At 42.3% G+C, this 27,972-nt stretch overlaps 2 protein-coding genes and 1 non-coding gene across 9 annotated transcripts in view; 2 read left to right on the top strand and 1 right to left on the bottom strand.

The window, feature by feature from the left end:
• Nucleotides 1-22: 22 nt before the first annotated feature.
• VPS29 (VPS29 retromer complex component) lies at nucleotides 23-11,231 on the top strand. 7 transcript variants are annotated; one of them, XM_055236399.2, is made up of 5 exons: nucleotides 56-125; nucleotides 3,253-3,264; nucleotides 6,534-6,725; nucleotides 9,523-9,758; nucleotides 10,629-11,231. In XM_055236399.2, the coding sequence occupies exons 1-5, from the start codon at nucleotides 123-125 to the stop codon at nucleotides 10,744-10,746; spliced, it is 561 nt and encodes a 186-aa protein (XP_055092374.1). In that variant the 5' UTR covers nucleotides 56-122; the 3' UTR covers nucleotides 10,747-11,231. The 7 variants fall into 7 exon arrangements, with proteins under 7 accessions (XP_055092375.1, XP_055092377.1, XP_055092374.1 ...); XM_063614527.1 differs by having other exon boundaries at nucleotides 78-125; nucleotides 3,253-3,342; XM_055236394.2 differs by lacking the exon at nucleotides 56-125 and adding an exon at nucleotides 601-743.
• Nucleotides 6,316-6,385, top strand: LOC129461338 (small nucleolar RNA SNORD50). Its single transcript, XR_008650489.1, has one exon. It is a non-coding gene; the product is annotated as a small nucleolar RNA SNORD50 (small nucleolar RNA).
• Nucleotides 11,232-12,356: 1,125 nt separating the features above from the next.
• FAM216A (family with sequence similarity 216 member A) overlaps nucleotides 12,357-27,972 on the bottom strand; it is a gene marked incomplete at its 5' end in the record, with an annotated part of 24,222 nt that continues 8,606 nt past the window's right edge. Inside the window, 5 exons of the mRNA XM_055236404.1 lie at nucleotides 12,357-12,722; nucleotides 15,114-15,196; nucleotides 16,337-16,520; nucleotides 16,602-16,731; nucleotides 17,853-17,974. Of these exons, the coding sequence (XP_055092379.1) occupies nucleotides 12,604-12,722; nucleotides 15,114-15,196; nucleotides 16,337-16,520; nucleotides 16,602-16,731; nucleotides 17,853-17,974 (638 nt within the window). The remainder of the gene's footprint in view (nucleotides 12,723-15,113; nucleotides 15,197-16,336; nucleotides 16,521-16,601; nucleotides 16,732-17,852; nucleotides 17,975-27,972) is intronic.

Genomic DNA, 27,972 nt, shown 5'->3' with positions numbered 1-27,972 from the left:
TCCGTACGGCAATTTCTGTCTCCCTCTGCTCTCATTGGTTGCGGCTAAGTGGGCGGGTCGCCGAGGAGCCTGAGGAAGAGGGCGGCGACGGTGGTAGTGACTGAGCGGAGCCCGGTGACAGGATGGTGAGAGCTGCAGCTGCGGCGACCGAGGCCTGGCTCTCGGGTGGGGTTCTGCGTTGTTGGGAGCCGTGGGGGGTCCCAGGGCGAGGGATTGGGAAATCCCGGAGGTCTCGGCGTCAGGGCCCAGGCGCTGGCCTGGAAAAGGCCCAGGAAGAGGGCTAGGGAAGGAAGGAAACGGCCACCTCTGGGTGCGGCTGGCCTAGGTCTCGTATCCCGGCCCCAAGGGGTAAAAAGGCCCCTCTAAGCTGCCCGACCTGTCACGAGACCCGCACGCCCGAGCCAGGGAAGGCCTTTGGTCCTATATGTCGAATGTTCCGGGGATAGAGGCACGGGCCCCCTCCGTTTCCAGACGTTTCCTACTCGTTTCCCGCAAAAAGCACCTCCCGCTGGTTGGGGTGTAGTGGTGGAAGCTCGCCTCTCGGATGCAGAACAGGAAGTAGCGAGCAGAATTTCGTACCCGTTTAAGTTTGCCATCTAGGGAAAGGGAATAAACCACCCTCCTCGCCCCTGAAATAACATCTAGCTGCCATTGAGATGAGCAGGTGTGGTCTCACAGGGCGGGATTTGGCGCTTGCAATTGCTGGAACTACTTCTTTCCACGGGTTGCTACGCCCCTTTAGGGTAGGATTCCTTAATGATGTGTGAACTCCTTGAAACTGTTGGGAAATTTTTGTGAATATACACATTTTTCTGGGGAGAGTGCCGGTGTTGGAGACTTGCCTAGTCTCCCCCAGCCACCTTCAAGCAATCACCCCTTCACCCCCAGTAGGTTGGTGCTCCTCAGACCTTCCTACATAAAAACTGGGGGCCTCTCTTAGAGAGGGCTCAGAGCTGTAATCATATTTTCTTTCTTTCTTTTTGAGATGGAGTCTCGCTCTGTCGCCCAGACTGGAGTGCAGTGCCGCGATCTCGGCTCACTGCAGTGCCGCCCGGGTTCAAGCTTCAGCTCCTGCCTCAGCCTCCCGAGTAGCTGGGATTACAGGCGCCCGCCACCAAGCCCGTCTAAATTTTTGTATTTTTAGAAGAGACGGGGTTTCACCGTGTTGGTCAGGCTGGTCTCTACCTCCTGACCTCAGGTGATCCACCCGCCTCGGCCTCCCAAAGTGCTGGGGTTACAGGCGTGAGCCACCGCGCCCGGCCTGTAATCATGTTTTCTTTTTTTTTTTTTTTTTTTTTTTTTTTTTTTTTTGAGACGGAGTTTCGCTCTTTCACCCAGGCTGGAGTGCAGTGGCGCGATCTCGGCTCACTGCAGGCTCCGCCCCCCGGGGTTCACGCCATTCTCCTGCCTCAGCCTCCCTTGTAGCTGGGACTACAGGCGCCTGCCACCTCGCCCGGCTAATTTTTTGTATTTTTAGTAGAGACGGGGTTTCACCGTGTTAGCCAGGATGGTGTCGATCTCCTGACCTTGTGATCCGCCCGCCTCGGCCTCCCAAAGTGCTGGGATTACAGGCGTGAGCCACTGCGCCCGGCCCTGTAATCATGTTTTCAAAGGTGCCTTTGACTCTTTTTTTTTTTTTTTGAGACGGAGTCTTGCTGTGTCACCCAGGCTGGAGTGCAGTGGCGCGATCTCGGCTCACTGCAAGCTCCGCCTCCCGGGTTCAGGCCATTCTCCTGCCTCAGCCTCCCGAGGAGCTGGGACTACAGGCGCCCGCCAACACGCCCGGCTAATTTTTTGTATTTTTAGTAGAGACAGGGTTTCACCGTGTTAGCCAGGATGGTCTCGATCTCCTGACCTTGTGATCCGCCCGCCTCGGCCCCCCAAAGTGCTGGGATTACAGGCTTGAGCCACCGCGCCCGGCCGAGGTGCCTTTGACTCTTAAAAAGTCAATTGTTTGGGGCAACCCACTCGGGTCCCCTTCCACCCTGTGGAAGCTTTGTTCTTTCGCTCTTCACAATAAATCTTGCTACTGCTCAAAAAAAAAAAAAAGTCAATTATTTGAAATGGAGCTGTGATTATCTTCATATTTGCGTTGATGGAGGTTGGCTGTAAAGGGACGTCTACCTCTGACAGGCATTTATTGCATTCTTTTTTATTTTTACAAGGAAACCAAAGAAGCTATGCATTTTTAAGATTATTACTATTGCATGACAAACGGCCTTTTCAAGAGGGGGACTTACAGACGTGGCAGCCACAGATTTATGGTGCATGCTTCTTTAAAATCTTTAATCTCACTTTTAATTTTTGCTTCTAAACAGACTCCAATTTAAAGTAATCCAGTTTACAGTAATTTCGAGACACCTATCCATGGGAGAAGACATAATTACTTGCCATAATTTCAAAATATTAATGTTTCTCAAGTTGTTTGAGAAGTGATCCCTCTTATTTAGGGTAGTTGTACTGGAACATCATTTTTCATATGAAATAGAACTGGGAAAAATTTAGCAATAGCCAATTCTTTCATGATTAAAAGCATTTTATTTGGCAAAGGATACAGATGTTCAACACTCAGTACAGTGTCCAGAGTCTGTGGGCAGCAAATTCAGGTGTGGGAAAGGTCCAGTTTTACCTGGATAAATGTGTTTGTTTTTATTATTTTGTCTTCACCTTTAGTTGATTTGTTCAACACTTGATAATGTATTCATGGTGCTGTGTTGCATCAGCTACAAAAAATCACCTAGCTGCAGCATAATTTTCCAGCTACTAGAATTTTGAATGTAAGATAATTAAAATCCATATACTTGAATAATTAAACCCTAAGAATCCAGAAAATGTTAGCTATAAGTTATTACTGATGATAAATTTTCCACAGTGTCTTGTAGAAATCTAAATTCATTATTTTGTAAGACCTTATAAAAATCTAAACAGAATGGAAAACAGAGATGGAAGTCGATGTACAGAACAAGATTAGGAAAAGTAGGAGAAACTGACAAGATAAATTTATTAAAAAGTGTGTGTGTCATGTTCAAAAATAAAGCAAATATTTCTTTTGGTATTGTTTTGAGCACAGCTGATTTTTAACATTTTCTTTCATAACACTCAGAAATCATTAACAATTGTTTGCTCATTTGGTATGGGTTTTTTGTTCTCTTTTTTTGGTTTCTTTTTGTTGCTTTCTTTTAACATTGGTCATGTTTCACCCTTTTTTTTTCATCCCCCCCTGTCTGCAATCAACTTCTTCATTCCACTAAGGCTGGGCACAGAGTAAGTTTCTTCACTTAGCTCCTACTAACAATGGTGGTTGGGTGGCTGTTTACTGACCGGATTTCTTACCCTTTTAAGGTCTGTTGAAAGGAAGTAACCGAATTCCCATGCTTTGATTGGGTTAGCTCTTTGTTTCAATTTAATAAGACCGCTATTTCCAGGATCTTTTGATTTCTTAAAGGACTCTATAATCTATGTCTATCCCCATGATTTGTCAAAGTGTGGAATTTAGGCAGGAACATGTTTCAAAGTATGACACGTGTTATGTAACACTATTTCCCCATAACTTTGTCATCAGCAGGAAACCAGAGGATTCTGTCCTAGTAAGGATCCCTACTCATTTGAAATGATTGTGTGGTCATTCATAGTTACATCTTTAGACTGCTAATAGTCTTGAGTCTTGGGGATAATCCACAGTACTTTATAGAATTAGGTCATCAATCATTATAAAGTACCATGTCTTACTAATGTTCTTTCTGGTACATTCAGATTGAACAGCTCATTCATTATTAGTACCAAACATTTCAACCTGTTGTAGACATATACCCTTTTGTGAGTTTGGGGTGGTTGTTGTTGTTGTTCTTCTTCTTTTAAATGTAGAAATCTAAATATTTTCACCTTTTTCTCAAAGTGAGATTCCCATACTAACTATGTACTTCAATCCATATCAGAAGGAATCCCCCTCTAAAATGAAGATTGTTCTATATCCAGGTACTTTTATGTTGATTACCAGTGAGGGTGGAAACTTCATAGTGGTTTTTAGTTTTACAGATGTTTTGTCCACTGAGATCTGCATTGAAACAATTAATATAGGTCATACAATAAATACCTGCTGAAACTAGTCTTTATAAAGAAGAATCTTACTTAATAATTTAAAGTGTGCTAATTTCATAACCTTGTGTTACTTTGAGATTACAAACTATGTCCCGATAACTCTGTGTCCTGGTAACAGTTCCTTTTCTTTGCAATAATTTTAATTTTTGTTGCAAGATGAATCAAGCTTCTTTTGGTAATCATTTTAATTTCACACATTTTGTTTTTTTGATTAATTTTCATTTACAAAGTCTGCAGTGGCAAAACTATTTTGTTTTATCCTATTAGCTATTTAATGTTTTCTTTGATAATATTAAAGAATAGTCATGCCTTTAAAAGCAGTTAAAGGGCATGTACATTTATGCATGCAATATCTGTAAAGGAAAACATTTTGTATCGAATGAAGGTGCTTATACTGATCGCCATGAAGAAATTGATTCTGTTGGGCCAGGAGCAGTGGCTCACGCCTATAATCCTAGCACTTTGGGAGGCCAGGGCGGGTGGTTCACCTGAGATCAGGTGTTCAAGACCAGCCTGGCCAACATGGTGAAACCCTGTCTCTACTAAAAATACAAAAATTAGCTGGGCGTAGTGGAGAGCGCTTGTAATCCCAGCTACTCGGGAGGCTGAGGCAGGAGAACTGCATGAACCCGGGAGGCAGAGGTTGCAGTAAGCCAAGATCGCACCATTGCACTCCAGCCTGGGCGACGAGATCAAAATTCCATCTCAAAAAAAAAAAGAAAGAAATCGATTCTGTTGTCCTTTGGAGGATAGATACTATTTTTTTTGTTTGTTTTGAACAGAGTCTCACTCTGTTGCCCAGGCTGGAGTGCCAGTGGCGCCATCTCAGCTCACTGCAACCTCCGCCTCCTGAGTTCAAGCAATTCTCCTGCCTCAACCTCCCAAGTAGCTGGGATTACAGGTGCCTGCCACCACGCCCGGCTAACTTTTGTATTTTTCTTTTTAGTAAAGACGGTGTTTTACCATGTTGGCCAAGCTGGTCTCGAACTCCTGACCTCAAGTATTCTGCCCACCTCGGCCTCCCAAAGTGCTGGGATTACAGGCGTGAGCCACCAGACAGATACTATTTTTAAATGATCTAACAGTATTCTGTTAAATGGCTAAATTAATGTTGTTTCTCAAATCTTGAAATTTTTAAATTAGGCCGGGCATGGTGGCTCATGCCTGTAATCCCAGCACTTTGGGAGGCGGAGGCGGGTGGATCACCTGAGGTCAGGAGTTCCAGACCATGGTGAAACCCTGTCTTTACTAAAAATACAAAAATTAGCTGGGCATGGTGGCACATGCCTGTAGTCCCAGCTACTTGAGAAGCTGAGGCAGGAGAATCGCTTGAACCCAGGAGGCGGAGGTGGCAGTGAGCCAAGATCGCACCACTGCACTCCAGCCTGGGCAACAAGAGTGAGACTCCGTCTCAAAAAAAAAAAAAAAAAAGAAATTTTAAAATTAAAATTTTACAGGATTGGGGTTTATATTCTTTTATATTTAAAAGCAAAATTTCCTTTTGTCATCTGAGACTATGTTGCAGTTCTAAACCACCTCATGCTAAATGTATCACTTATTTAGCTGATCTTTTTTGTTTTAATGCTCTAATATACATGAAAGATTGTGAAAATGTTTTCTTTTTTTTAAGTTGGGGAACTATACCGAGGGTATATGAGCAATTTAATCCAGACCATAAAAATATGACAATGAGGACTTCTAATAATGAAGGAAAGTGAAGATATCCAAGATTATAATTCAAAAGCACACATTTACCTGATGAAACTGAAACATAGGCTGTTGTATATCTCTGTAACCTACACCTAATAGTTTGAAGTAAAAAAATGCCAAATTTTGGCTATTACACTTGCACATAGTTGTCAGTCTAGTACAGATAAATTACATAATTAACTTTTTTCTCTATTAACAATTTCCTTAAATAATGTTTCTGGGATTAATATATCATTTCATGTTACAACTGCAGAAATGTGAATTAACATATCAGTCTTTAAAAATGCCAAATTCTATAGGGCCCAGTAGTATTCTTTACATTGTGTAATTTTTAAAATTCAGTGTATTTACAGGTCTCTAAATGAATCACTTTAGAATGCTTGATTTCACTCTTGTTAAATAGAATGATTACCTGTATTTTATATATGCAACTGTTTACAACCAAAATAAGATTGATTTAGAACAAAGTACATTACCATAGTATGTCTGTTTAAATTGTCATGATATAATCAATGATGAAACCTATCCCAAAGCTGATGACCTAAAGAAAAATACGTACAGATTCAGCTTCTGAGATTAAATAAATAGTCATGATAGGAACTCTATGAATAATTTCTGGGATTCGGGATCTCTTATGAGACTTACAAGGGGGCTTACAAGAGGAGACTATTTTGTTTTGACATTGTGTTTAACATTATGCTTTATCTCACCTTGACACTTTAAAGTTGGTGTTGGTATTAGGAGATCTGCACATCCCACACCGGTGCAACAGTTTGCCAGCTAAATTCAAAAAACTCCTGGTGCCAGGAAAAATTCAGCACATTCTCTGCACAGGAAACCTTTGCACCAAAGAGAGTTATGACTATCTCAAGACTCTGGCTGGTGATGTTCATATTGTGAGAGGAGACTTCGATGAGGTGATGTATTTCCCTTTCCCTTCTCAAATATCTCCCTTTCTTGATTATTATTTACATGAGCTTTATCTTTAGACCAGGGTTTCTCAACTGGTAAGGTCTTTTTTTCCCTTTTTCTTTTCCAAATGTAAAATTACTATACATCATGCCCCTCCCTTACTGTTGGAAAATCACTGATTTAGATCACCTAGTAAACATTAAATACTTACTCTAACTAGATAGATACTGAATAAAAGTGGCTTTGTTACTGTTTTATGCTGTCATTTAGTTTATAACTTTTTTTTGTTTGTTTTTGTTTTTTTTTGAGATGGAGTCTTGCTCTGTCACCCAGGCTGGAATGCAGTGGCACGATCTTGGCTCACTGCAACCTCTGCCTCTCAGGTTCAACTGATTCTCCTGCTTAACCTCCCAAGTAGCTGAGACTACAGGTGCACATCATCACGTCCAGCTATTTTTTTTTATTTTTAGTAGAGATGGGGTTTTGCCATGTTGGCAAGGCTGGTCTCGAACTCGTGACCTCAGGTGATCCTCCTGCCTCAGCCTCCCTAAGTGCTGGGATTACAGGCATGAGCCACCACACTCAGCCAAGTTTATAAAGTTTTTATTATGAACTTTTCACTGCTGCTACCTCTACTAACTTTATTCCAAGCCACCGTATCATTTTCTTGTATTCCAACTTCCTAATTCTACCCTTGCTCCTTCCAGTTTATTCTCCAACTAGCAACCAGCGTGATCCTTTTTAAGTGAAGTAAGATCACATCACTTCTCTGCTGGCAACCCTCCTGTGGCTTCCTTTCTCAAAGGTTGACTTTATAGGGCATGAAAGAGTTTTGAAGGAGTGATAGAGCTGCTCTGTATCTTTAGTGTGGCAGTGCTTACACAGCCATGTGCATTTGTCAAAACCCATCATTATACATGAAAAAGTAAGATTTTACTTTGTGTAAATTATGCCTCAATAAACCTGACTTTAAAGAAAAAAAGTAAGGAGTTCTGGGCTGGGTACGGTGGCTCACGCCTGTAATCCCAGCACTTTGGGAGGCCTAGGTGGGTGGATCATGAGGTCAGGAGATCAAGACCATACTGGCTAATACAGTGAAACCCCGTCTCTACTAAAAATACAAAAAAATTGGCCAGGTGTGGTGCTGGGCGCCTGTAGTCCCAGCTACTTGGGAGGCTGAGGCAGGAGAATGGTGTGAACCTGGGAGGCGGAGCTAGCAGTGAGCTGAGATTGTGCCACTGCACTCCAGCCTGGGCGACAGAGCAAAACTCCATCTCAAAAAAAAAAAAGTAAGGAGTTCTGGAGTTCCCATTAGTTAATAATGGGATTTCTGGCAGATCACTTCCCCTTTCTGATCCTTAGTAAATATGACTGGAATGGATGATTTTTAAGACTGCTGCCAGTGCCAACATTGTATGGTGTAGCATAATAAACCTGATTCTAGTTTGAAAATTTTATTTTGGGCCGGGCGCGGTGGCTCACACCTGCAATCCCAGCACTTTGGGAGGCTGAGGCAGGCAGATCACGAGGTCAGGAGATGGAGACCATCCTGGCTAACACGGTAAACCCCCGTCTCTACTAAAAATACAAAAAAAATTAGCCGGGCATGGTGGTGGGCGCCTGTAGTCCCAGCTACTCAGGAAGCTGAGGCAGGAGAATGGCGTGAACCTGGGAGGCGGAGCTTGCAGTGAGCCACTCAAGCAAGTCAAGTCACTTAAGCCACTCGAGTGTGCCACTGCACCCCAGCCTGGGCGACAGAGCGAGACACTGTCTCAAAAAAAAAAAAATTATATATATAGTATTTCTGGGAATATAAGATTTTCATAAATTAATCTTGGTTTGTGTTATTTAATGGGGTTCCTTAAACCAAACTGAAGGGGCATACTGTCTTTTTATTGTATTTTAAAAAGAGTTTGGATAAATTAAAGGTGGCATGGAGGTGAAAGGCAGGGAGATGAAAGGACAAACAACCTCTTTGCCTGTTTCATCATCCATAAAGTGGGGATCATAATAGAATGTTCTAGGATTGTTTGTATTAATTAAGTTGATATTTGTAAAACCCCTACAGTAGTGCCTGGCTCATACTGAGTACTATATAAGTGTTAGCTCTCATTATTTTAAGCCATCTATAAAAGTATTAAGGCTACATTAAGCTATAATTTGAACACACCCTAACTTACATGCCTTAGGTAAAGGAAAGTCACAAGTTTGGGGGGAATAATTATTTACAGCATGCACAAAAGAACCCATATTCTATAGGAATAAACACAATAAAGGGGTTGCATGATAAATTCCAGTTTATATTGAGTAAGTTATGTTTTAAAATATAGATGCAGCCTTAGAGACTGAGAAGAAATAAAATATTTATAAATGTGGGCCAGACACAGTGGCTCACGCCTGTAATCCTAGCACTTTGGGAGGCCAAGGCAGGTGGATCACTTGAGGTTAGGAGTTTGAAACCAGCCTGGCCAACATGGTGAGACTCTGTCTCTACTAAAAATACAAAAAAATTAGGCGGGCATGGTGGCAGGTGCCTGTAATCCCAGCTACTTGGGAGGCTGAAACAGGAGAATTGCTTGAACCTGGCAGGCAGAGGTTGCAGTGAGCCAAGATGGTACCACTGCACTCCAGCCTACGCAACATAGCAAGACTCTGTCTCAAAAAAAAAAAATTTATAAATGTGTGTGTTGTGGGGTACTACATCAAAACATCCATATGAGATTGAATATTTAAGCAAACTGATTTTTTTAAACATCAGTATCTCTAAAATACATATTTTCTTATGTCTGTTTCTTATATTAGAATCTGAATTATCCAGAACAGAAAGTTGTGACTGTTGGACAGTTCAAAATTGGTCTGATCCATGGACATCAAGTTATTCCATGGGGAGATATGGCCAGCTTAGCCCTGTTGCAGAGGCAATTTGATGTGGACATTCTTATCTCGGGACACACACACAAATTTGAAGCATTTGAGCATGAAAATAAATTCTACATTAATCCAGGTTCTGCCACTGGGGCATATAATGCCTTAGAAACGTGAGTAGTATAGAATTTGGGAATTTGGGGGCTTTAGTAAAATAATTGCATGTGTGACATTTCGTAAAAGAAATGTGGCTGGGCACAGTGGCTCATGCCTGTAATACCAGCACTTTGGGAGGCCAGGGTGGGTTGCTTAAGCCCAGGAGTTTGAGACCAGCCTAGACAATATGGTGAGACCCTGTCTCTACAAAAAAATTTTAAAAATTAGCTGGGTGTGGTGGTGCATGCCTGTGATCCAGCTACACAGGAGGCTGAGGTGGGATGATCACTTGAGCTTAGGAGGTAGAGACTGCAGTGAGCCATGTTTGAGGCTCTGTACTCCAGCCAGGGTGACAGAAGGAGACTCAAAAAATAAATAAATAAATAAATAAAATAAAAATAAATGTGACCCTTTTTTTTTTTTTTTTTTTTTTTTTTTGAGACAGTCTTGCTCTGTCGCCTAGGCTGGAGTGTAGTGGTACAATCTTGGCTCACTGCAACCTCTGTCTCCCGGGGGGTCAAGTGATTCTTGTGCCTCAGTCTCCCAAGTAGCTGGGATTATAGGTACCCACCACCACGCCTGGCTAATTCTTGTATTTTTAGTAGAGATGGGGTTTCACCATGTTAGCCAGGCTGGTCTTGAACTCCTGACCTCAGGTGATCCGCCCACCTCAGCCTCCCAAAGTGCTGGGATTACAGGTGTAAGCCACTGTGCCCGGCCACATGTGACCATTTAAATAAATCAAGCCATTTCGGCAATCTTTTGGTAACTGTTCATGTGACATGTAACAGATTTCTCTTTGAATCCAAACAGTCATCTTAAATTGAAATTTATAGTGCTGCTGCTTTGTGCTACAAAACACTGACATTATTTATTTTTTCTTCTAGAAACATTATTCCATCATTTGTGTTGATGGATATCCAGGCTTCTACAGTGGTCACCTATGTGTATCAGCTAATTGGAGATGATGTGAAAGTAGAACGAATCGAATACAAAAAATCTTAAAGCCAGGCCTGTCTTGATGATTTTTGGTTTTTTTTCATTGTCCTGTTGAAATCAAGTAATTAAACATTTAAGAGCCACAAAATTGTATCACTTTTATAATATTTTGCAGTAAAATATAATACCATCTTCTCTGTTAATACATAATTGCTCCAAGCTTCCTGTAAACTATAAGAATATATTTAGTTTACAGTATATGGATTCTATGAAAAAATGTCCACAACACAGTAATTGGTCACTTGTTAAGAAAAATTTATCCTTGTAAATATCTTCAAAGTTGATATTTGGAACTTTATTCCAAAAGTAGTGCATGTGGAGAAAGAATCTAGACTTTCTTGTACACATTTTTCTCTTCTCCCGTAATAAACAATTACTTTTCATTTATACTTTCTTGATAACCTGTATTTAATTTTAAAAAAACATAAAAATGAGGAACCAAGTGAAACTATGGATATAAATATTAAAGTGGACGAGATGACCTTCTCAGAGCTCTTCTGTTATATTGTGTCATAATGTTGGACTCAGATTTTATTTGCTAAATAATATACCATACCGACATTAACAGTGATTCTTCAAACTGTTGCTATTTCCATTTTTCAAGGTTTAATAAAAGTTTTAAAAATACAAGTTTAGGGGCCGGGCACAGTGGCTCACACCCTAATCCCAACACTTTGGGAGGCCGAGGCAGGTGGATCACCTGAGGTCAGGAGTTCAAGACCAGCCTGGCCAACATGGTGAAACCCTGTCTGTACTAAAAATACAAAATTAGCCGGCATGGTGGTACATGCCTGTATTCCCAGCTACTTGGGAGGCTGAGACAGTAGAATCACTTGAATCCTGGAGTTGGAGGTTGCAGTGAGCCGAGATCACACCATTGCACTCCAGCCTGGTCAACAAGAGCATAACTCCATCTCAAAAAAGAAATACAAATTTAGCAAGGAAGCATACTAGAGTAATATATAATGTAAAGAATCCTCTTGTTAGTGTAACTACTCCCAACCAATCTAGTCCGAGAGTCCAAGTTATTTATGTGGCAGTTTCATAAGATAGGGAAAATGTGTATTTACATTTTAAAGTTGTATTCAAATAGCAAATATTTATTGAGCACCTACTTTGCAAGTCAGAGCATTATCTCTGTCAAATGCTATTCTGTATCTGGATATTCCCAAGCTTTCTTTAGCCCAATCAAAAAAATACTTGTAGGATATTCTTTTTTTTTTTTTTTTTTGAGATGGAGTCTCGCTCTGTTGCCAGGCTGGAATGCAGTGGTGTGATCTCGGTTCACTGCAACCTCCGCCTCCCAGGTTCAAGCAATTCTAATTCTCCTGCCTCAATCTCTCAAGTAGCTGGGACTATAGGCACACACCAACATGCCCAGCTAATTGTGGTATTTTCAGTAGAGATGGGGTTTCACCATGTTGGTCAGGCTGGTCTCGTACTCCTGACCTCATGATCCACCCGCCTCGGCCTCCCAAAGTGCTGGGATTACAGGCATGAGCCACCGCACCTGGCCCTGGTAGGATATTCTAATATTGCTGTTTTAGGACTTACTATGAACACAGAAAGAAGAAATACGACGCATTTGTCAGATTTAAAGAAAAGTAATTCAATACTGAATGCAAGAAAAGTTTTAATTGTATCTAGCTAGAAGTACAAGTATATGTTACATGTAAATTTTCTTACATAACTATCATTGGTACATGGAACTACATCAGACCAATTACATTGTTTTAAGTTTCTGAACAAACCAAAATTACTTAATGATTTAATAAATAACAATACCATCCTAAACATACAGGACACAACTCACAACCCCTTACCCTCACCTTTGGCATGAATTCAATACATGAGACAAGACTGTCAAGTTAACATCAGATGTTCTCCCTGTTCTTCAATTGACATTGATTGCATAAACTTATTTAGTAAATCTTCTTCCTTTTTTTCTTCACTCATGTATGATTCAGAATCATCTGAAGAAACTGAAGGAAAAATAAGAATTTACAACTGTCTGTTTTGGAAATAAAGCTCTAAGTACAACTTTCAAAATGACCTGGCTTATTAATAAGCCTGTAGTAAAGACAAATTGCCTGCAATTTTCAAGGCTCTTAGTCACCTCACCCTTCCCCCAAGTTTCTTACTCTTTAAGATATACAATACTGTATTCTAGCCAAGTTACTGTACAGCAAATTCTCTTGTTACTAAGTCCTATTTTACTATTGATTTTCAAAATGTTTTGGTTGGGGGAAATTAAAGTGGTCAGTTACATCTTCAGAATCTCTGCATTTTCCTTTAGTTCCTTCTCATCTCTTCTATTGGGGACCACAGGGACTTTCTCCCTACAGTTTCCGCTAACTGTACCTTTTGGAACCTGACTTACCCCTTCTCTCCTGCCCTTTCCCTCATTTCTTGGATAGGAATGGTACGATATTTACAGCAGAGCTGGCTAACACTGTCATACAGTGATGGGATATCAATTCAGAAAGCCTAACTTCCCTACTTCTGTTTTTTGTTTTTTGGTTTTTTTTTTTTTGGAGACTAGAGTGCAGTGGCGCGATCTCGGCTCACTGTAAGCTCCGCCTCCCGGGTTCACGCCATTCTCCTGCCTCACCCTCCCGAGTAGCTGGGATTACAGGCATGTGCCACCACGCCCAGCTAATTTTGTATTTTTAGTAGAGACGGGGTTTCTCCATGTTGGTCAGGCTGGTCTCGAACTCCTGACCTCAGGTGATCTGCCAGCCTTGGCCTCCCAAAGTGCTGAGATTACAGGCATGAGCCACTGTGCCTGGCCAACTTCCCTACTTCTTACCCACCTCCCTACTTCACTATGCTGATAAGTAGAAAACTACTTAACATGATTTAACATTATCAGTTCTGAGGAATACTTCTGATCATTCGGTCTGTCTTCCCTTTTTCATTTTGCAGTATTTTGTTCTTGTGGTAGAAAGGATCCTTTATGCTGATCCTTCTAAAGTCTGGATTTGTCTGAGTTGCAGCTGTAAAATTTTGATAATATCACCTGCTTGGCTTGCCTCCACTGTTTTGTTGAATATCAAACAAAATGGTACACAGAAGTCCCTCCTTATCTACCGTTTTGCTTTCCAAGGTACAGTATAAGATATTTTGAGAGAGACCACATTCACATAACTTTTATTACAATATATTGTTATAAAATTGTTCTATTATTTATTGTTAATCTCTTTATGTGACTAATTTATAAATTAAAACTTTATCATAGATATGTATTTTTTAGGAAATAACAAAGTATATATAGGGCTCAGTAGTATCCAAGATTTCAGCCATCCACTGGGGATCTTGGAACATATTCCCCATGGATAAGAAGGGCCTACTATAAGAGATACAGCACTTTGTAAACTAATAGATGCTATACAAAATATGTTCATCCAAAAATAGCACTAACTCATAAAAGAAGTGCTATTGCTTGAGAAAGTCATGTTTGTGGTTCTGGGTTCTGATGAATTCATGCTCTACTGTCTTTGACCTTGATATTGTAAGTATCTTTAGCATTAGAAATACCTTGAATCGGCCAGGCGCAGTGGCTCACGCCTGTAATCCCAGCACTTTGGGAGGCCGAGGCGGGTGGATCACAAGGTCAGGAGATTGAGACCTTCCTGGCTAACACAGTGAAACCCCGTCTCTAGTAAAAATACAAAAATTAGCTGGGTGTGGTGGTGGGTGCCTGTACTCCCAGCTACTCGGGAGGCTGAAGCAGGAGAATGGTGTGAACCCGGGAGGCGGAGCTTGCAGTGAGCCGAGATTGGGCCACTGCACTCCAGCCTGGGCGACAGAGCGAGACTCCGTCTCAAAAAAAAAAAAAAAAAAAAAAAAAAAATACCTTGAATCTTACTCCTTTGAGCAGTATGTTCTTTTTTTCTTTTTTTTTCTGAGATGGAGTCTCGCCCTGTCACCCAGGCTGGAGTACAGTGATGCAATCTCAGCTCCCTCCAACCTCCACCTCCCAGGTTCAATCGATTCTCCTGCCTCAGTCTCCCAAGTAGCTGGGATTACAGGCGCCTGCCATCACGCCCAGCTAAATTTTGTATTTTTAGTAGAGATGGGAGTTTCGCCATGTTGGCCAGGTGGGTCTCGAACTCTTGACCTCAGGTGATCTGCCTGCCTCGGCCTCCCAAAGTGCTGGGATTACAGGCATGAGCCGTGACGCCTGGCCCAGTATGTTCTTTTAATTACAAGCATAAACTATATTTTATGTTTGGTTTTTTATTTGTGACAATAAAAGCAAATCATATTCTAAATTTGTTAATATCTTCATAATAGAAATGAAATTGTATTTAGTATAGTATTTTTAAGCATAAGATCTTAAAAAATGCATATTGTTAAATTTCCACATTTACCTGTTTGTATGAACAGTTTCCTTGGTCTTCTAAAAATCTTCAGTGACTTACATCTTGTTTTAGATGCATATCCAGTTTTTATCCTGTAAGAAAGGGAAGTATCTTAGTTGGAGCCAGCAAAGTGAACAGCTGCCTAGGGCATGTGGAAGACCACACAAATTCGTTTTATTAGCCGCCAACATCACCAAAAAGACCCTTTCAGCACCCAAATTCTCCTGTAATTTCTTAACCCTAACATGTAAAGCTGCAACAGTGCAATTTCAATACTCATGCTTCTTAATCTTTTTCCTCTCCCTGTTATATAGTATTCCCCTGTGCATAACCAACCATATTCTTCTCCTTTTGAAAGTATTTGCATTATTTTGAGGTTGAGTGGGAATCACATTGAAAAGGGCAGTCATCCATAACTCTATCTGATAAAGAAATTTTTATAATTCCACAAAATATATTCTAAAAGAAGTGGCATATTCTTATCAGTGCAGTAAAGAAAAAGTATGAAAATATCGGCTGGGCACGGTGGCTCATGCCTGTAATCCCAGTACTTTGGGAGGCCAAGGCTGGTGGATCATCTGAGGTCGGGGGTTCAAGACCAGCCTGACCAACATGGAGAAACCCTGTCTCTACTAAAAATGCAAAATTAGCTGGGCATGGTGGCGCATGCCTGTAATCTCAGCTACTCAGGAAGGCTGAGGCAGGAGAATCGCTTGAACCCGGGAAGTGGAGGTTGCGGTGAGCCAAGATCGTGCCACTGCACTTTAGCCTGGGCAACAAGAGCGAAACTCGGTCTCAAAAAAAAAAAAAGTATCTCTCTCTGCTTTTTAAAAGTCCAGCCTATTCTGAATTTAGCAAAGTGAACATATTAGGGAACACAAGCATTAATATCACTTAGCTACCCTTCAAAAGAGATGGGGAAGGCTGGGCACAGTAGCTCACACCTATAATCCCAGTGCTTTGGGAGGCAGAGGTGAGAGTACCTTGGCCAACATAGATGCTTTCTCTACAAAAAAATTTTTTTAATTAGCAGGGCATGGTGGTTTGTGCCTTTAGCCCTAGCTACTTGGGAGTCTGAGGCAGGAGCATTGCTTGAGCCCAGGAGTTTGAGAATACAGTAAACTATATCACATCTCTAGACTCCAGCCTGGGTGAGAGAACAAGACCCTGTCTAAGAAAAAAAAAAAATTAAACTGAGATGCATTTCCCCCCTTTTACACTAAGAAACAGACCCTTCTTTGTTTCTCACTGGCCGCCAAAGGGAGTGCTGTATGAGCATTTCAGGTGCAGATGCAGCTGCGATATCAGAAGGCCCCGAGTCCTCTCTCTCCAGTTGGTGTCGCCATGTAGTGCAAGGGTAATGCTGTTTCTGTGAGTAATGAGAGCTAAGGCGGCTTCTGTGATGAGTGAGGACACCTGTGATACAAATCACCTCTGTTAAAAGACCCTCTCACTAATTGTAAAAACTAGTGAAAAGCCAACTGGAGGTGCACCTGCCTGGCTTTTGTGAGCTGTGCTGAAGTACATGCATGTACTGCCTCTTCATTAACATCTTCAGATAGTTTGCATTATAGAGTTTAGCAATGCTGCACAGGTAACGCTTCTGGCCTGTGGTGAGGTCTGGATGCTAAAAGACAGAATAAGAGGATTTATAGTCTGCATTGTAGAAGAGAAGTTGGCAATATTCCTTATCTGAAGAGATGAATGTTCAAGAGAGTTGTGCCAACTGTATTTTACTTAAGCAAATTCCACTATGTTAACTTGACAAAAGAGAAAGAAATGGCCATTTAAACAGTGCAAGTGGCTCTGCTTGCCATTCCACTCAGGTGATTCAGATGTCCTTTGAAGTCTGAGAACTCATTGCTCTAGATGAACAAGGAAGGAGTGAATCTGCTGTTCTGTCAAGTGTTACTTGCTGTGCGCCTCTCAGTGTGGGCATCTTGCCTTCTCAAAATGATTTTTGAGGTATAACATGGTACCTAAAATCAACCCAATTGCTCTACTTAGTCTCAACTGAAGAAACGTTCTTTTCCAGCACCAGAAGAATAACTGACTGTGTTGGACATTCTGAGGGATAGTATGTTGGTCTCTAAGTAATTTTGACTTGAGATTTTCATTGTACTTGCTGATTTTAGAAGTTAATGTTCACTTAAGATGTAAGATTCCACTGTATATACAAGATTTACTTTACTGAATACGTGGTAAGTTCAAAGAAAATTCAAAATGTTAGAAAAATTTACCCTAATTCACATTGCTCTAGAGATACTTTTAGCAGTTACGATCACTAATGGGATACAGGTAACCATTGTAAAATCCTTATTGTCATTTTATTTATTTATTTTTCTTTTTTTTAAACCCTACTTGCAAGCTAATTACTGCCATTTTCTTTACCTGCTTTCTTCTTAATTTTGTAGTCCTTGAGTAAAATCTGTGTGAAGCTGAGTTTCTATTTCTAGGATGGAACTTTTCTTGAGCATCTCTGTGGTTGGGGCATTAAGCTTCCCCTCAGTAAAGATACATTAGATATGAAGTATCATAAAACCCTGAAAGAACTCTTATGATAAAGAATGTATAATCTTTACATTCATTCATGAGTTTACCCAAAGATATTTATTGACTCCTAGACAATTATACTGCATATGCCTTGTCATCTGCAGTACCTCACCCTGTAAGCAGCTGATCTTCAGTAAAAAGTTCAGCTCTGAATACAAAAAGTATTGGTATTTAAATATGTCCCTGTTAGCATACCTTGAAAAAGGACGCATCCATCATTGATTTAGGGAGGTGGATTGTTTGATTTTGGGGAGTTTTCCATAACTCTTGCAGCTTAGCTGTGTGTGAGTTCACTTTGTATCCATCTTTGATTCTATCTGTAGGCAAAGACATCATGTGAATTTCAGAGGCAAAGATCAGTTCAACAAATTGAATTATTTTTTTTTTTTTTTTTTTTGAGACGGAGTCTCGCTCTGTCGCCCAGGCTGGAGTGCAGTGGCGCAATCTCGGCTCACTGCAAGCTCCGCCTCCCGGGTTCACGCCATTCTCCTGCCTCAGCCTCTCCGAGTAGCTGGGACTACAGGCGCCCGCCACCACGCCCGGCTAATTTTTTGTACTTTTAGTAGAGACGGGGTTTCACCGTGGTCTCGATCTCCTGACCTCATGATCCGCCCGCCTCGGCCTCCCAAAGTGCTGGGATTACAAGCGTGAGCCACCGCGCCCGGCAACAAATTGAATTATTAAGATCTAGATACTTACATGTGTCAGTGATTATCCTGGAGTAGTACAGAATCTTTTTAACTCAGACTTAAATTTGAAGAGACTGTATGATATGCCATTTGGTTTTAGAGCACACAAACGACATCAAAGATACTTGTAAATAAATATTTTATGTATATATAATACATTATTTTGAACTCAGCTGAGATGCAAAGTGTTGACAGTAACTTTATCATGTCAGAAACATACTAAAGAGAAAATATACATGCAGGATTTGTGCTTTAATGATTTACAGTAATATTTTATTATCATTTAACTTTACTATATAGTTTTGTGTTTTTTTTTTTTTTGAGACGGAGTCTTGCTCTGTCCCCCAGACTGGAGTGCAGTGGCACGATCTCGGCTCACTGCAAGCTCCACCTCCCTGGTTCATGCCATTCTTCTGTCTCAGCCTCCTGAGTAGCTGGGACTACAGGCACCTGCCACCATGCCCGGCTTATTTTTTGTATTTTTAGTAGAGATGGGGTTTCACCGTGTTAGCCAGGATGGTCTCGATCTCCTGACCTCATGATCCTCCGCCTCAGCCTCCCAAAGTGCTGGGATTACAGGCGTGAGCCATGGCGCCTGGCCTAACTTTAGTATATAGTTTTTAAAATCTTTTTTTAAGAGATGGGATCTCACTCTGATGCCCAGGATGGAGTGCAGTGGCATAATCATAGCTCACTGCAGCCTCAAACTCCTGGGCTCAAGTGATTCTCCCGCCTCTGCCTCTCAAGTAGCTGGTATTATAGGTGTGAGCCACTGCACCCAGCCTTAAAATTCTATTCTGTATTAGACTAGAGTAACACAAATTTTATCCCTTTGGAGATGTAGTATTAACATGAAAGACTGCAGACATTTATCAAAATTTATTTTTACATAGTTTCAGTTATTTCATTTTTTGTTGTTGATTTTTGTTTGTTTTTGAGATGGGGTCTCAGTCTATTGCCCAGGCTAGAGTGCTCGCACAATCTCAGCTCACTGCAACCTCCACCTCCCAGGTTCAAGCGATTCTCCTGCCTCAGCCCCCCAGGTAGCTGGGATTGCAAGCATGCACTACCAGCTAATTTTTGTATGTTTAGTAGAGATGGGGTTTTACCATGATGGCTAGGCTGGTCCCAAACTCCTGGCCTCAGGTGATCCGCCTGCCTTGGCCTCCCAAAGTGCTGGGATTACAGGCATGAGCCACCACGCCCAGCGTATTTCACTGTTTTAAAAACAGTTGTGGACAGCATAAAAGAATAACCTTTTAGTGAAAAATAAAAGTTGAAACATATTCCCAGAAGAATGGGAACTGATTTTCAGTTTCAGACATACTGAGACTAGTAATTTAGGGTATAAGCTTCACTAGCAGTTTGGGGAAAAACAGTCTCTGACAATTAAATCATGAAATGCCTAGTTGTTTTTTTGTTTGTTTGTTTGTTTTGAGAAGGAGTCTCGCTCTGTCACCCAGGCTGGAGTGCAGTGGCACCATCTTGGCTCATTGCAAGCTGCAAGCTCCACCTTCCGGGTTCATGCCATTCTCCCGCCTCAGCCTCCCGAGTAGCTGAGACTACAGCCGCCTGCCATCACGCCCAGCTAGTTTTGGTATTTTTAGTAGAGACGGCGTTTCACTGTGTTAGCCAGGATGGTCTCGATCTCCTGACCTCGTGATCTGCCCGCCTCAGCCTCCCAAAGTGCTGAGATTACAGGTGTGAGCCACCGCGCCCGGCCCCGAAATGCCTCTTTTTATAATAATACATCCCTCTTCCCTGCACACTCCCTTCTCCAGGCAACCACTGATGTGCTATTACCACAGATTCATTTGCATTTTCTTGAGTTTGATATAAATGGGAATACACAGTATTCATTTTTTGTCTGGTTTCTTTCACTCAACCTAATGATTTTGAGATCCACTCATGTCACATGTAACAAATAGTTCATTTATTTTTATCGTTGGGTTATCTTTTTTATTTTTTTATTTTTTTGAGACAGAGTCTCGCTCTGTTGCCCAGACTGGAGTGCAGTGGCGCCATCTCGGCTCTCTGCAAGCTCCGTCTCCCAGGTTCATGCCAGTCTTCTGCCTCAGCCTCCCGAGTAGCTGGGACTACAGGCACCCGCCACCACGCCCGGCTAATTTTTTGTATTTGTAGTAGAGACGGGGTTTCACCGTGTTAGCCAGGATGGTCTAGATCTCCTGAGCTTGTGATCCGACCGCTTCGGCCTCCCAAAGTGCTGGGATTACAGGCGTGAGCCACTGCGCCCGGCCTGTTGTGTTATCTTCTATTGTATATATGTTTACACTGTTATTTGATTATGTACCTGTTGATAGACATTTGGGTAGTTTCCACTTTTTGACTATTACAAATAAAGCTGGAAAGACACATTTTAAGTTAAAAGTTTGTGGCCAGGTGTGGTGGCCCGTGCCTGTAATCCCAGCACTTTGGGAGGCTGAGGTGGGCAGATCACCTGAGGTCAGGAGTTTGAGACCAGCCTGGCCAACATGGCGAAACCCTGTCTCTACTAAAAAATATATAAAAATTAGCCAGGTGTGGTGGCGTACACCTGTAGTCCCAGCTACTCAGGAGGCTGAGGCAGGAGAATCGCTTAAACCCAGGAGGTGGAGGTTGCAGTGAGCCGAGATCCCAACACTGCACTCCAGCCTGGGTGAGAGAGTGAGACTATGTCTCAAAAAAAGAAAAAAGTGTGTAGTTAGTTGAATTCAATAAGCACATTTTTGTTTCAATGTTATTAATAACAGCCTATTTCAGTTTTGTATTAAACTTTAAATTTAGTTATTTCTTCAAGATTTTGGCAAGTTGGATACTGCAGGTAAGGACTAACTAGTTGACCAAGAAATGGAAAATCATTTGGAAATTGTATTACGACCCTTGAAACATAACTTATAATCTGTAATAATATGAATGCCAATTTAAGATTTTTAAAAGTTTTTTATTTTGGAAATCCTTTTTCAAGTTGTAAATGGAGGCTATTTATATAAGAATATGTCTTGTGTCCTCAATAAATAATATTTGTGAGATGCATATTATATTTTGGACCAACACTTAATTTCTCAATAGCTTGATAACATTTCTTTGCAGAAAACGAAGCACTTAAAAATAAATAGGCTGCGGCTGGACGTGGTGGCTCACCTCTGTAATCCCAGCACTTTGGGAGGCCGAGGCGGGTGGATCATGAGGTCAGGAGTTCAAGACCAGCCTGGCCAAGATGGTGAAACCCCGTCTCTACTAAAAATACAAAAATTACAGCGTGCCTGTAATCCCAGCTACTCGGGAGGCTGAGGTGGGAGAATCACTTGAACCCGGGGGGCGGAGGTTGCAGTGAGCTGAGATCGTGCCACTGCACTCCAGCCTGGGTGACAAAGCAACACTCCTCTTAAAATAAATAAATAAATAAATAAATAAATAAATAAATAATAAATAGGCTGGGCATGGTGGCTCATGCCTGTAACCCCAGTACCTTGGGAGGCTGAGGCAGGCAGATCACCTGAGGTTGGGAGTCGAGACCAAGCCTGGGCAACATGGAGAAACTCGTCTCTACTAAAAAAAAAAACCACATACACAAAATACTTAGCCAGGCATGGTGTCACACCCCTGTAATCCCAGCTACTTGGGAGGCTGAGGCAGAAGAATCACTTGAACCCGGGAGGCGGAGGTTGCAATGAGCTGAGTCACTGCAACTGCACTCCAGCCTGGGTGACACAGTGAGACTAACTCAAAAGAAAAAAATAGTATGGCAGTGCCTCGAACATTTAAACATAGAATTGCCATATAATCTAACAATTCCACTTCTGATTCAGCAATTCCAAAAGAACTGAAAGCAGGGACTCAAACAGATTATCAATGCTCATAGCAGCATTACTTCATAATAGCCAAAAAGTAGAAGAAACCCAAGTATCCATCAACAGATGAATATATAAACAAAATGTGGTATATACAAACAATGGAATATTATTTAGCCTTAAAAAAACGAGAATTCTGACACATGGTACAATGTGGATGAACCCTGAAGACATGCTAAGTGAAATAAGCCTGTCACAAAGGACAAATATTGTATGATTTAACTTTTATGAAATACCTAGGAAAATCAAATATATACGAAGTGAAAGAATGGAGGTTGCAAGAGGCCAGGGGAAAGGAAGTATATAGGGAATTAGTGGTTTTTTATTTTGTTTTTAAATTTTCTTTTAGAGACAAAAGTTAATTTTATGTTGCCCAGGCTGGTCTCAAACTCCTGGGCTCCAGCGATCCTCCAGCCTTAGCCTCCCAAAGTGCTGGGATTACACACATGAGCCACTGCGCCCACCTGAGTTAGTGTTTTATAAGTATGGAGTTTTAGTTTGGGAAGATGAAAACTTTCTGGAAATGGATGGTGGTAGTGGTTGCACAACAGTGTGAATATACTTAATGCCACTGAAATGTACACTTAAAAATGATTAAAATGGGCCAAGTGCAGTGGCTCATGCCTATAATCCCAGCATTTTGGGAGGCTGAGGTGGGCGGATCACTTGAGTCTAGGAGTTTGAGACCAGCCTGGCCTACATGGTGAAACCCTTAGGCTGGGCGCAGTGGCTCACGCCTTTAATCCCAGCACTTTGGGAGGCCAAGGCGGGCGGATCACAAGGTCAGGAGATCAAGACCATCCTGGCTAACATGGTGAAACCCCGTCTCTACAAAAATATAAAAAAATTAGCCAGGCATGGTGGCGGGCGCCTGTAGTCCCAGCTACTCAGGAGGCTGAGGCAGGAGAATGGCATGAACCCAGGAGGTGGAGCTTGCAGTGAGCCGAGATCGTGCCACTGCACTCCGGACTGGGCGACAGAGTGAGACTCTGTCTCAAAAAAAAAAAAAAAAAATTAGCCAGGCGTGGTGGGGGGGCACCTGTAATCTCAGCTACTCAGGAGGCTGAGGCAGGAGAATCGCTTGAACTCAGGGGGCAGCGGTTGCAGTGAGACGAGATGGCGCCATTGCACTCCAGCCTGGGCAACAAGAGTGAAACTCCATCTCAAAAAAAAAAAACAAAAGATTAAAATGGTAAATTTTATATTATGTATATTTTACCACAAATAAATAGTTAACCAACTCAAGAACTTTTGAATATACTGCTTGGACTATATGCCCTCAAACAAAAACAACTCTAAGCAAATACTGATTTCTAATTAATTACTAGGCTTTTTTTGTTGTTTTTTTTTTTTTTTTTTTTTTTTTTTTAGATGGAGTCTCGCTCTGTCGCCAGGCTGGAGTGCAGTGGCGCGATCTCTGCTCACTGCAACCTCCAACTCCCTGGTTCAAGTGATTCTCCTGCCTCAGTCTCCCAAGTAGCTGGGATTACAGACACGCGACACCACGCCCAGCTAATTTTTTGTATTTTTAATAGAGACGGGGTTTCATCATGTTGGCCAGAATGGTCTCAATCTCCTGACCTCGTGATCTACCCACCTCAGGCTTCCAAAGTGCTGGAATTACAGGTGTGAGCCACCGCGCCCAGCCTACTAGGCATTTTTTTTTTTTTTTTTTTTCAGAAGCATGTGTTAGCACTTTAGAAACTACTTTTTTATACATCTTAGGACGAAGCAAATAATATATTGTAGTTAATGAGAGGCAGGTCTCACACTTTTGGAGACAGGAGTTACCTATTAATATGGAAAGAGGAAAGCACAGAATAAACCCTGTTTGTTTGGATTGCAATTTGGAGTTAGTAGAAATATTGAAATAGATATGTATGTGTATGTATGTGCTCACAGGTAAATGCACACACATTTGTTTCCCAGCACTGTCCTCAGAGACAAGTCTAGAAGCAATGATAATATAAATAAGCACACCAGGCACCCAGATCTTGGTTTCTATGTACTCTTCTCTACTTTAAATATATAAATTTTTTTTTTTTTTTTTTTTTTGAGACAGAGTCTCGCTCTGTTGCCCAGGCTGGAGTTCAGTGGCGCGATCTCGGCTCACTGCAAGCTCCGCCTCCCAGGTTCACGCCATTCTCCTGCCTCAGCCTCCCGATTAGCTGGGACTACAGGCGCCCGCCACAACGCCCAGCTAATTTTTTGTATTTTTAGTAGAGACGGGGTTTCACTGTGTTAGCCAGGATGGTCTTGATCTCCTAACCTCCTGATCCGCCCGCCTCGGCCTCCCAAAGTGCTGGGATTACAGGTGTGAGCCACCGCTCCCAGCCTTAAATATATAAAATTAAAAAAAAAAAGGGCTCTATGTTAGTTTTATTTTGCTGCCATAACAACACAACTTTAGTGGCTTAAAACAACACTCATGTATTGTCTCATAATTCTATAGCTCAAAAGACTGAGTATAACATGAATTCACTGGGTTCTCTGCTTAGAATCTCACAAGGCCAAAATCAAGGCATCGGGGTGCCTGGGCTGGATTGGGGTGCCTGGAGTCTGTAGTGGTTCATTCAGGTTGTTGGCAGAATTCAGTTCCTTACAAAACCAAAGTCCCTATTTCCTTGACATGTGGCTCTCTTCATCTTCAAGCCAACAATGGAGTGTTAAGATCTCTCCTTTCACATCTAACTGCTCCTCTTCCCCACATCTGTCTGACTTCAGCCAGAGAAACTCCTCTGCTTTTAAGGGCTCATAGGGCTAGGCTGGGCCCACTCAGAAAATTGAAGATAACATCTCTTTGGAGGGTTATAACTTAATTTTACCTGCAAAATTGCTCCTGCCATGTAACATAACATATTTACAGGTTAGAGAGATTAGAGTGTGAACATCTTTGGGGACCATGCTGCCTACCACAGGCTCTTTGGAGAAATGGCTGACGTCAAGGGTAGAACAAGGACAGTACAACGTTTTGTGCTAAAAGATAAGTGTTCAAAGGATAATGGAGACAGAGAACAAGAGCCATCTTTAAAGGTTTCCCACTGGCCAAATCTGGGATAATTTGAGCATCAAAATAAATAACAGATTTAAAGTAAAGTATTTAACCTATTGAATGGTATAAGAATCCATGTGTTGACAATTATATAATAAATACATAAATTGAAAAATGGTAGAGAAAGGGAAGCTCTTCATTAGAAAGCCATCTGAAAAATGTAGAATCAATGATGGAATTAGAAAAAGCACATATGGCCGGGCGCGGGGGCTCATGCCTGTAATCCCAGCACTTTGGGAGGCCGAGGTGGGCAGATCACAAGGTCAGGAGATCGAGACCATCTTGGCTAATATGGCGAAACCCCGTCTCTACTAAGAATACAAAAAATTAGCCGGGCATGGTGGCAGGCACCTGTGGTCCCAGCTACTCGGGAGGCTGAGGCAGGAGAATGGCATGAAACCGGGAGGCGGAGCTTGCAGTGAGCCGAGATTGCGCCACTGCACTCCAGCCTAGGCAACAGAGGGAGACTCCGTCTCAAAAAAAGAAAAAGAAAAAGCACATATTTCTAGCCATCTTAATCATAATGGATTTAGTCAAGAATGGATGACAAGACCAGGCGTGGTGACTCATGCCTGTAATCCCAGCACTTTGGGAGGCCGAGGTGGGTGGATCACGAGGTCAGGAGATCGATACCATCCTGGCTAATGCACAGTGAGACCACGTCTCTAGTAAAAAAATAGAAAAAAATTAGGCGGGCATGGTGGCGGGCGCCTGTGGTCCCAGCTACTCGGGAGGCTGAGGCAGGAGAATGGCATAAACCCAGGAGGCGGAGCTTGCAGTGAGCCGAGATTGCGCCACTGCACTCCAGCCTGGGCAACAGAGGGAGACTCCGTCTCAAAAAAAAAAAAAAAGAAAAAGAAAATGCACATATTTCTAGCCATCTTAATCCTAATGGATTTAGTCAAGAATGGATGACAAGACTGGGCGCAGTGACTCACGCCTGTAATCTCAGCACTTTGGGAGGCCAAGGCGGGTGGATCACGAGGTCAGGAGTTAGACACCATCCTGGCTAACACAGTGAGACCCCGTGTCTACTAAAAAAAAATACAAAAAAATTAGGCGAGCGTGGTGGCAGGCGCCTGTAGTCCCAGCTACTCAGGAGGCTGAGGCAGGAGAATGGCGTGAACACGGGAGGCGGAGCTTGCAGTGAGCCGAGACTGCGCCACTGCACTCCAGCCTGGGCCACTGCACTCCAGCCTGGGCGACAGTGCGAGACTCCGTCTCAAAAAAATACATAAATAAATAAATAAAAGAATGGATGAGAAAACTAATGGATGAAAGTTTGAGAAGTAATAGGCTATATACAAAGTCTCAAAGTATATCCCCATATATTTTTACCTTTACAAAGGGTAAGAATCATAACTTTACAGTGGTGAAAGCTGGCAGACATCACCTGAACCAAACGATGACAACGTTGTCAGTAACGGACTAATGCACAGCAGGGGTCTCCTGATATGATGAACCAGGACAAACTCAGCACCACTTCTGTGCTATTCCTGCTAGAAGGACATAAGCTGAATCTCATCGGAGGAAACATCAAACAAACCCAAATTTAGGGAAATTCTACAAAAGAACAGGCCTGGGCCAGATGCAGTGGCTCACATCTGTAGTCCCAACTACTTGGAAGGCTTAGGTGGGAGGATCACCTGAGCCCAGGAGGTTGAGGCTGCAGTGTGCTGTAATTGTGCAACTGCACTCCAGCCTGGGCAACAGGGTGAGAACCTGTCTCAAACAAACAAAACCCCACAGGTCTGTATTCTTCAAAAATATCAATGTCGGCCGGGCGCGGTGGCTCACACCTGTAATCTCAGCACTCTGGGAGGCTGAGGTGGGCAAATCCTTTAGGTCAGGAATTTGAGACCGGCCTGGCCAACATGGTGAAACCCTGTCTCTACTAAAAATACAAAAATTAGCCAGGCATGGTGGCATGTGCCTATAATCCCAGCTACTGGAGAGGCTGAGACACAAGAACTGCTTGAACCTGGTGGGGCAGAGGTTGCGGTGAGCCAAGATTGTGCAACAGCACTCCAGCCTGGGCGACAGAGTGAGACTTCGTCTCAAAAAAAAGAAAAAAAGCTAAGAAACATAAAAACACTAGGCCGGGCGCAGTGGCTCACGCCTGTAATCCCAGCACTTTGGGAGGCCGAGGCGGGTGGATCACAAGGTCAGGAGATCGAGACCATCTTGGCTAACATGGTGAAACCCCGTGTCTACTAAAAAAAAAAAAAATTCAAAAAATTAGCCAGGCGTGGTGGCGGGCGACTGTAGTCCCAGCTACTCGGGAGGCTGAGGCAGGAGAATGGCGTGAACCTGGGAGGTGGAGCTTGCAGTGAGATCGTGCCACTGGACTCCAGCCTGGGCGACAGAGCGAGACTCCATCTCAAAAAAAAAAAAAAAAAAAAACGTTGACAACTGAATGCTATTCATAAACTTGGATTTTTTTTATTTGTGGCTATAAAGATATTATTGAAACAATAAACAAAATCTCAATAAGGTCTACAGATAACAGTATTTCAAGTTCTTGATTTGGATAATTATTTTGTGAGATAAATAAATGTAGTTAAGATAGGCCAGGCGTGGTGGCTCATGCCTGTAATCCCAGCACTTTGGGAGGCTGAGGCGTTCGGATTGCTTGAGCCCAGGAGTTTGAAACCAGCCTGGGCAACTTGGCAAGACTCCTATCTCTACTAAAAATATAAAAATTAACTGGGTGTGGTGGCACA

The sequence above is a fragment of the Symphalangus syndactylus genome, chromosome 13, assembly GCF_028878055.3.
Source record: "Symphalangus syndactylus isolate Jambi chromosome 13, NHGRI_mSymSyn1-v2.1_pri, whole genome shotgun sequence".
Classification (NCBI taxonomy): domain Eukaryota; kingdom Metazoa; phylum Chordata; class Mammalia; order Primates; family Hylobatidae; genus Symphalangus; species Symphalangus syndactylus.
The sequence above is the reverse complement of the archived record's forward strand: the minus strand, read 5'-3'. Positions and strand labels throughout refer to the sequence as shown.

What these genes read in the sequence shown, in the direction of transcription:
- VPS29 (XM_055236394.2), top strand. Translation starts at nt 657, where the DNA reads ATGAGCAGGTGTGGTCTCACAGGGCGGGATTTGGCGCTTGCAATTGCT. An exon ending in TGAGAGGAGACTTCGATGAG is followed by an intron (nt 6,726 to 9,522) that starts GTGATGTATTTC and finishes TTCTTATATTAG; the next exon opens with AATCTGAATTATCCAGAACA. An exon ending in GCATATAATGCCTTAGAAAC is followed by an intron (nt 9,759 to 10,628) that starts GTGAGTAGTATA and finishes TTTTTCTTCTAG; the next exon opens with AAACATTATTCCATCATTTG.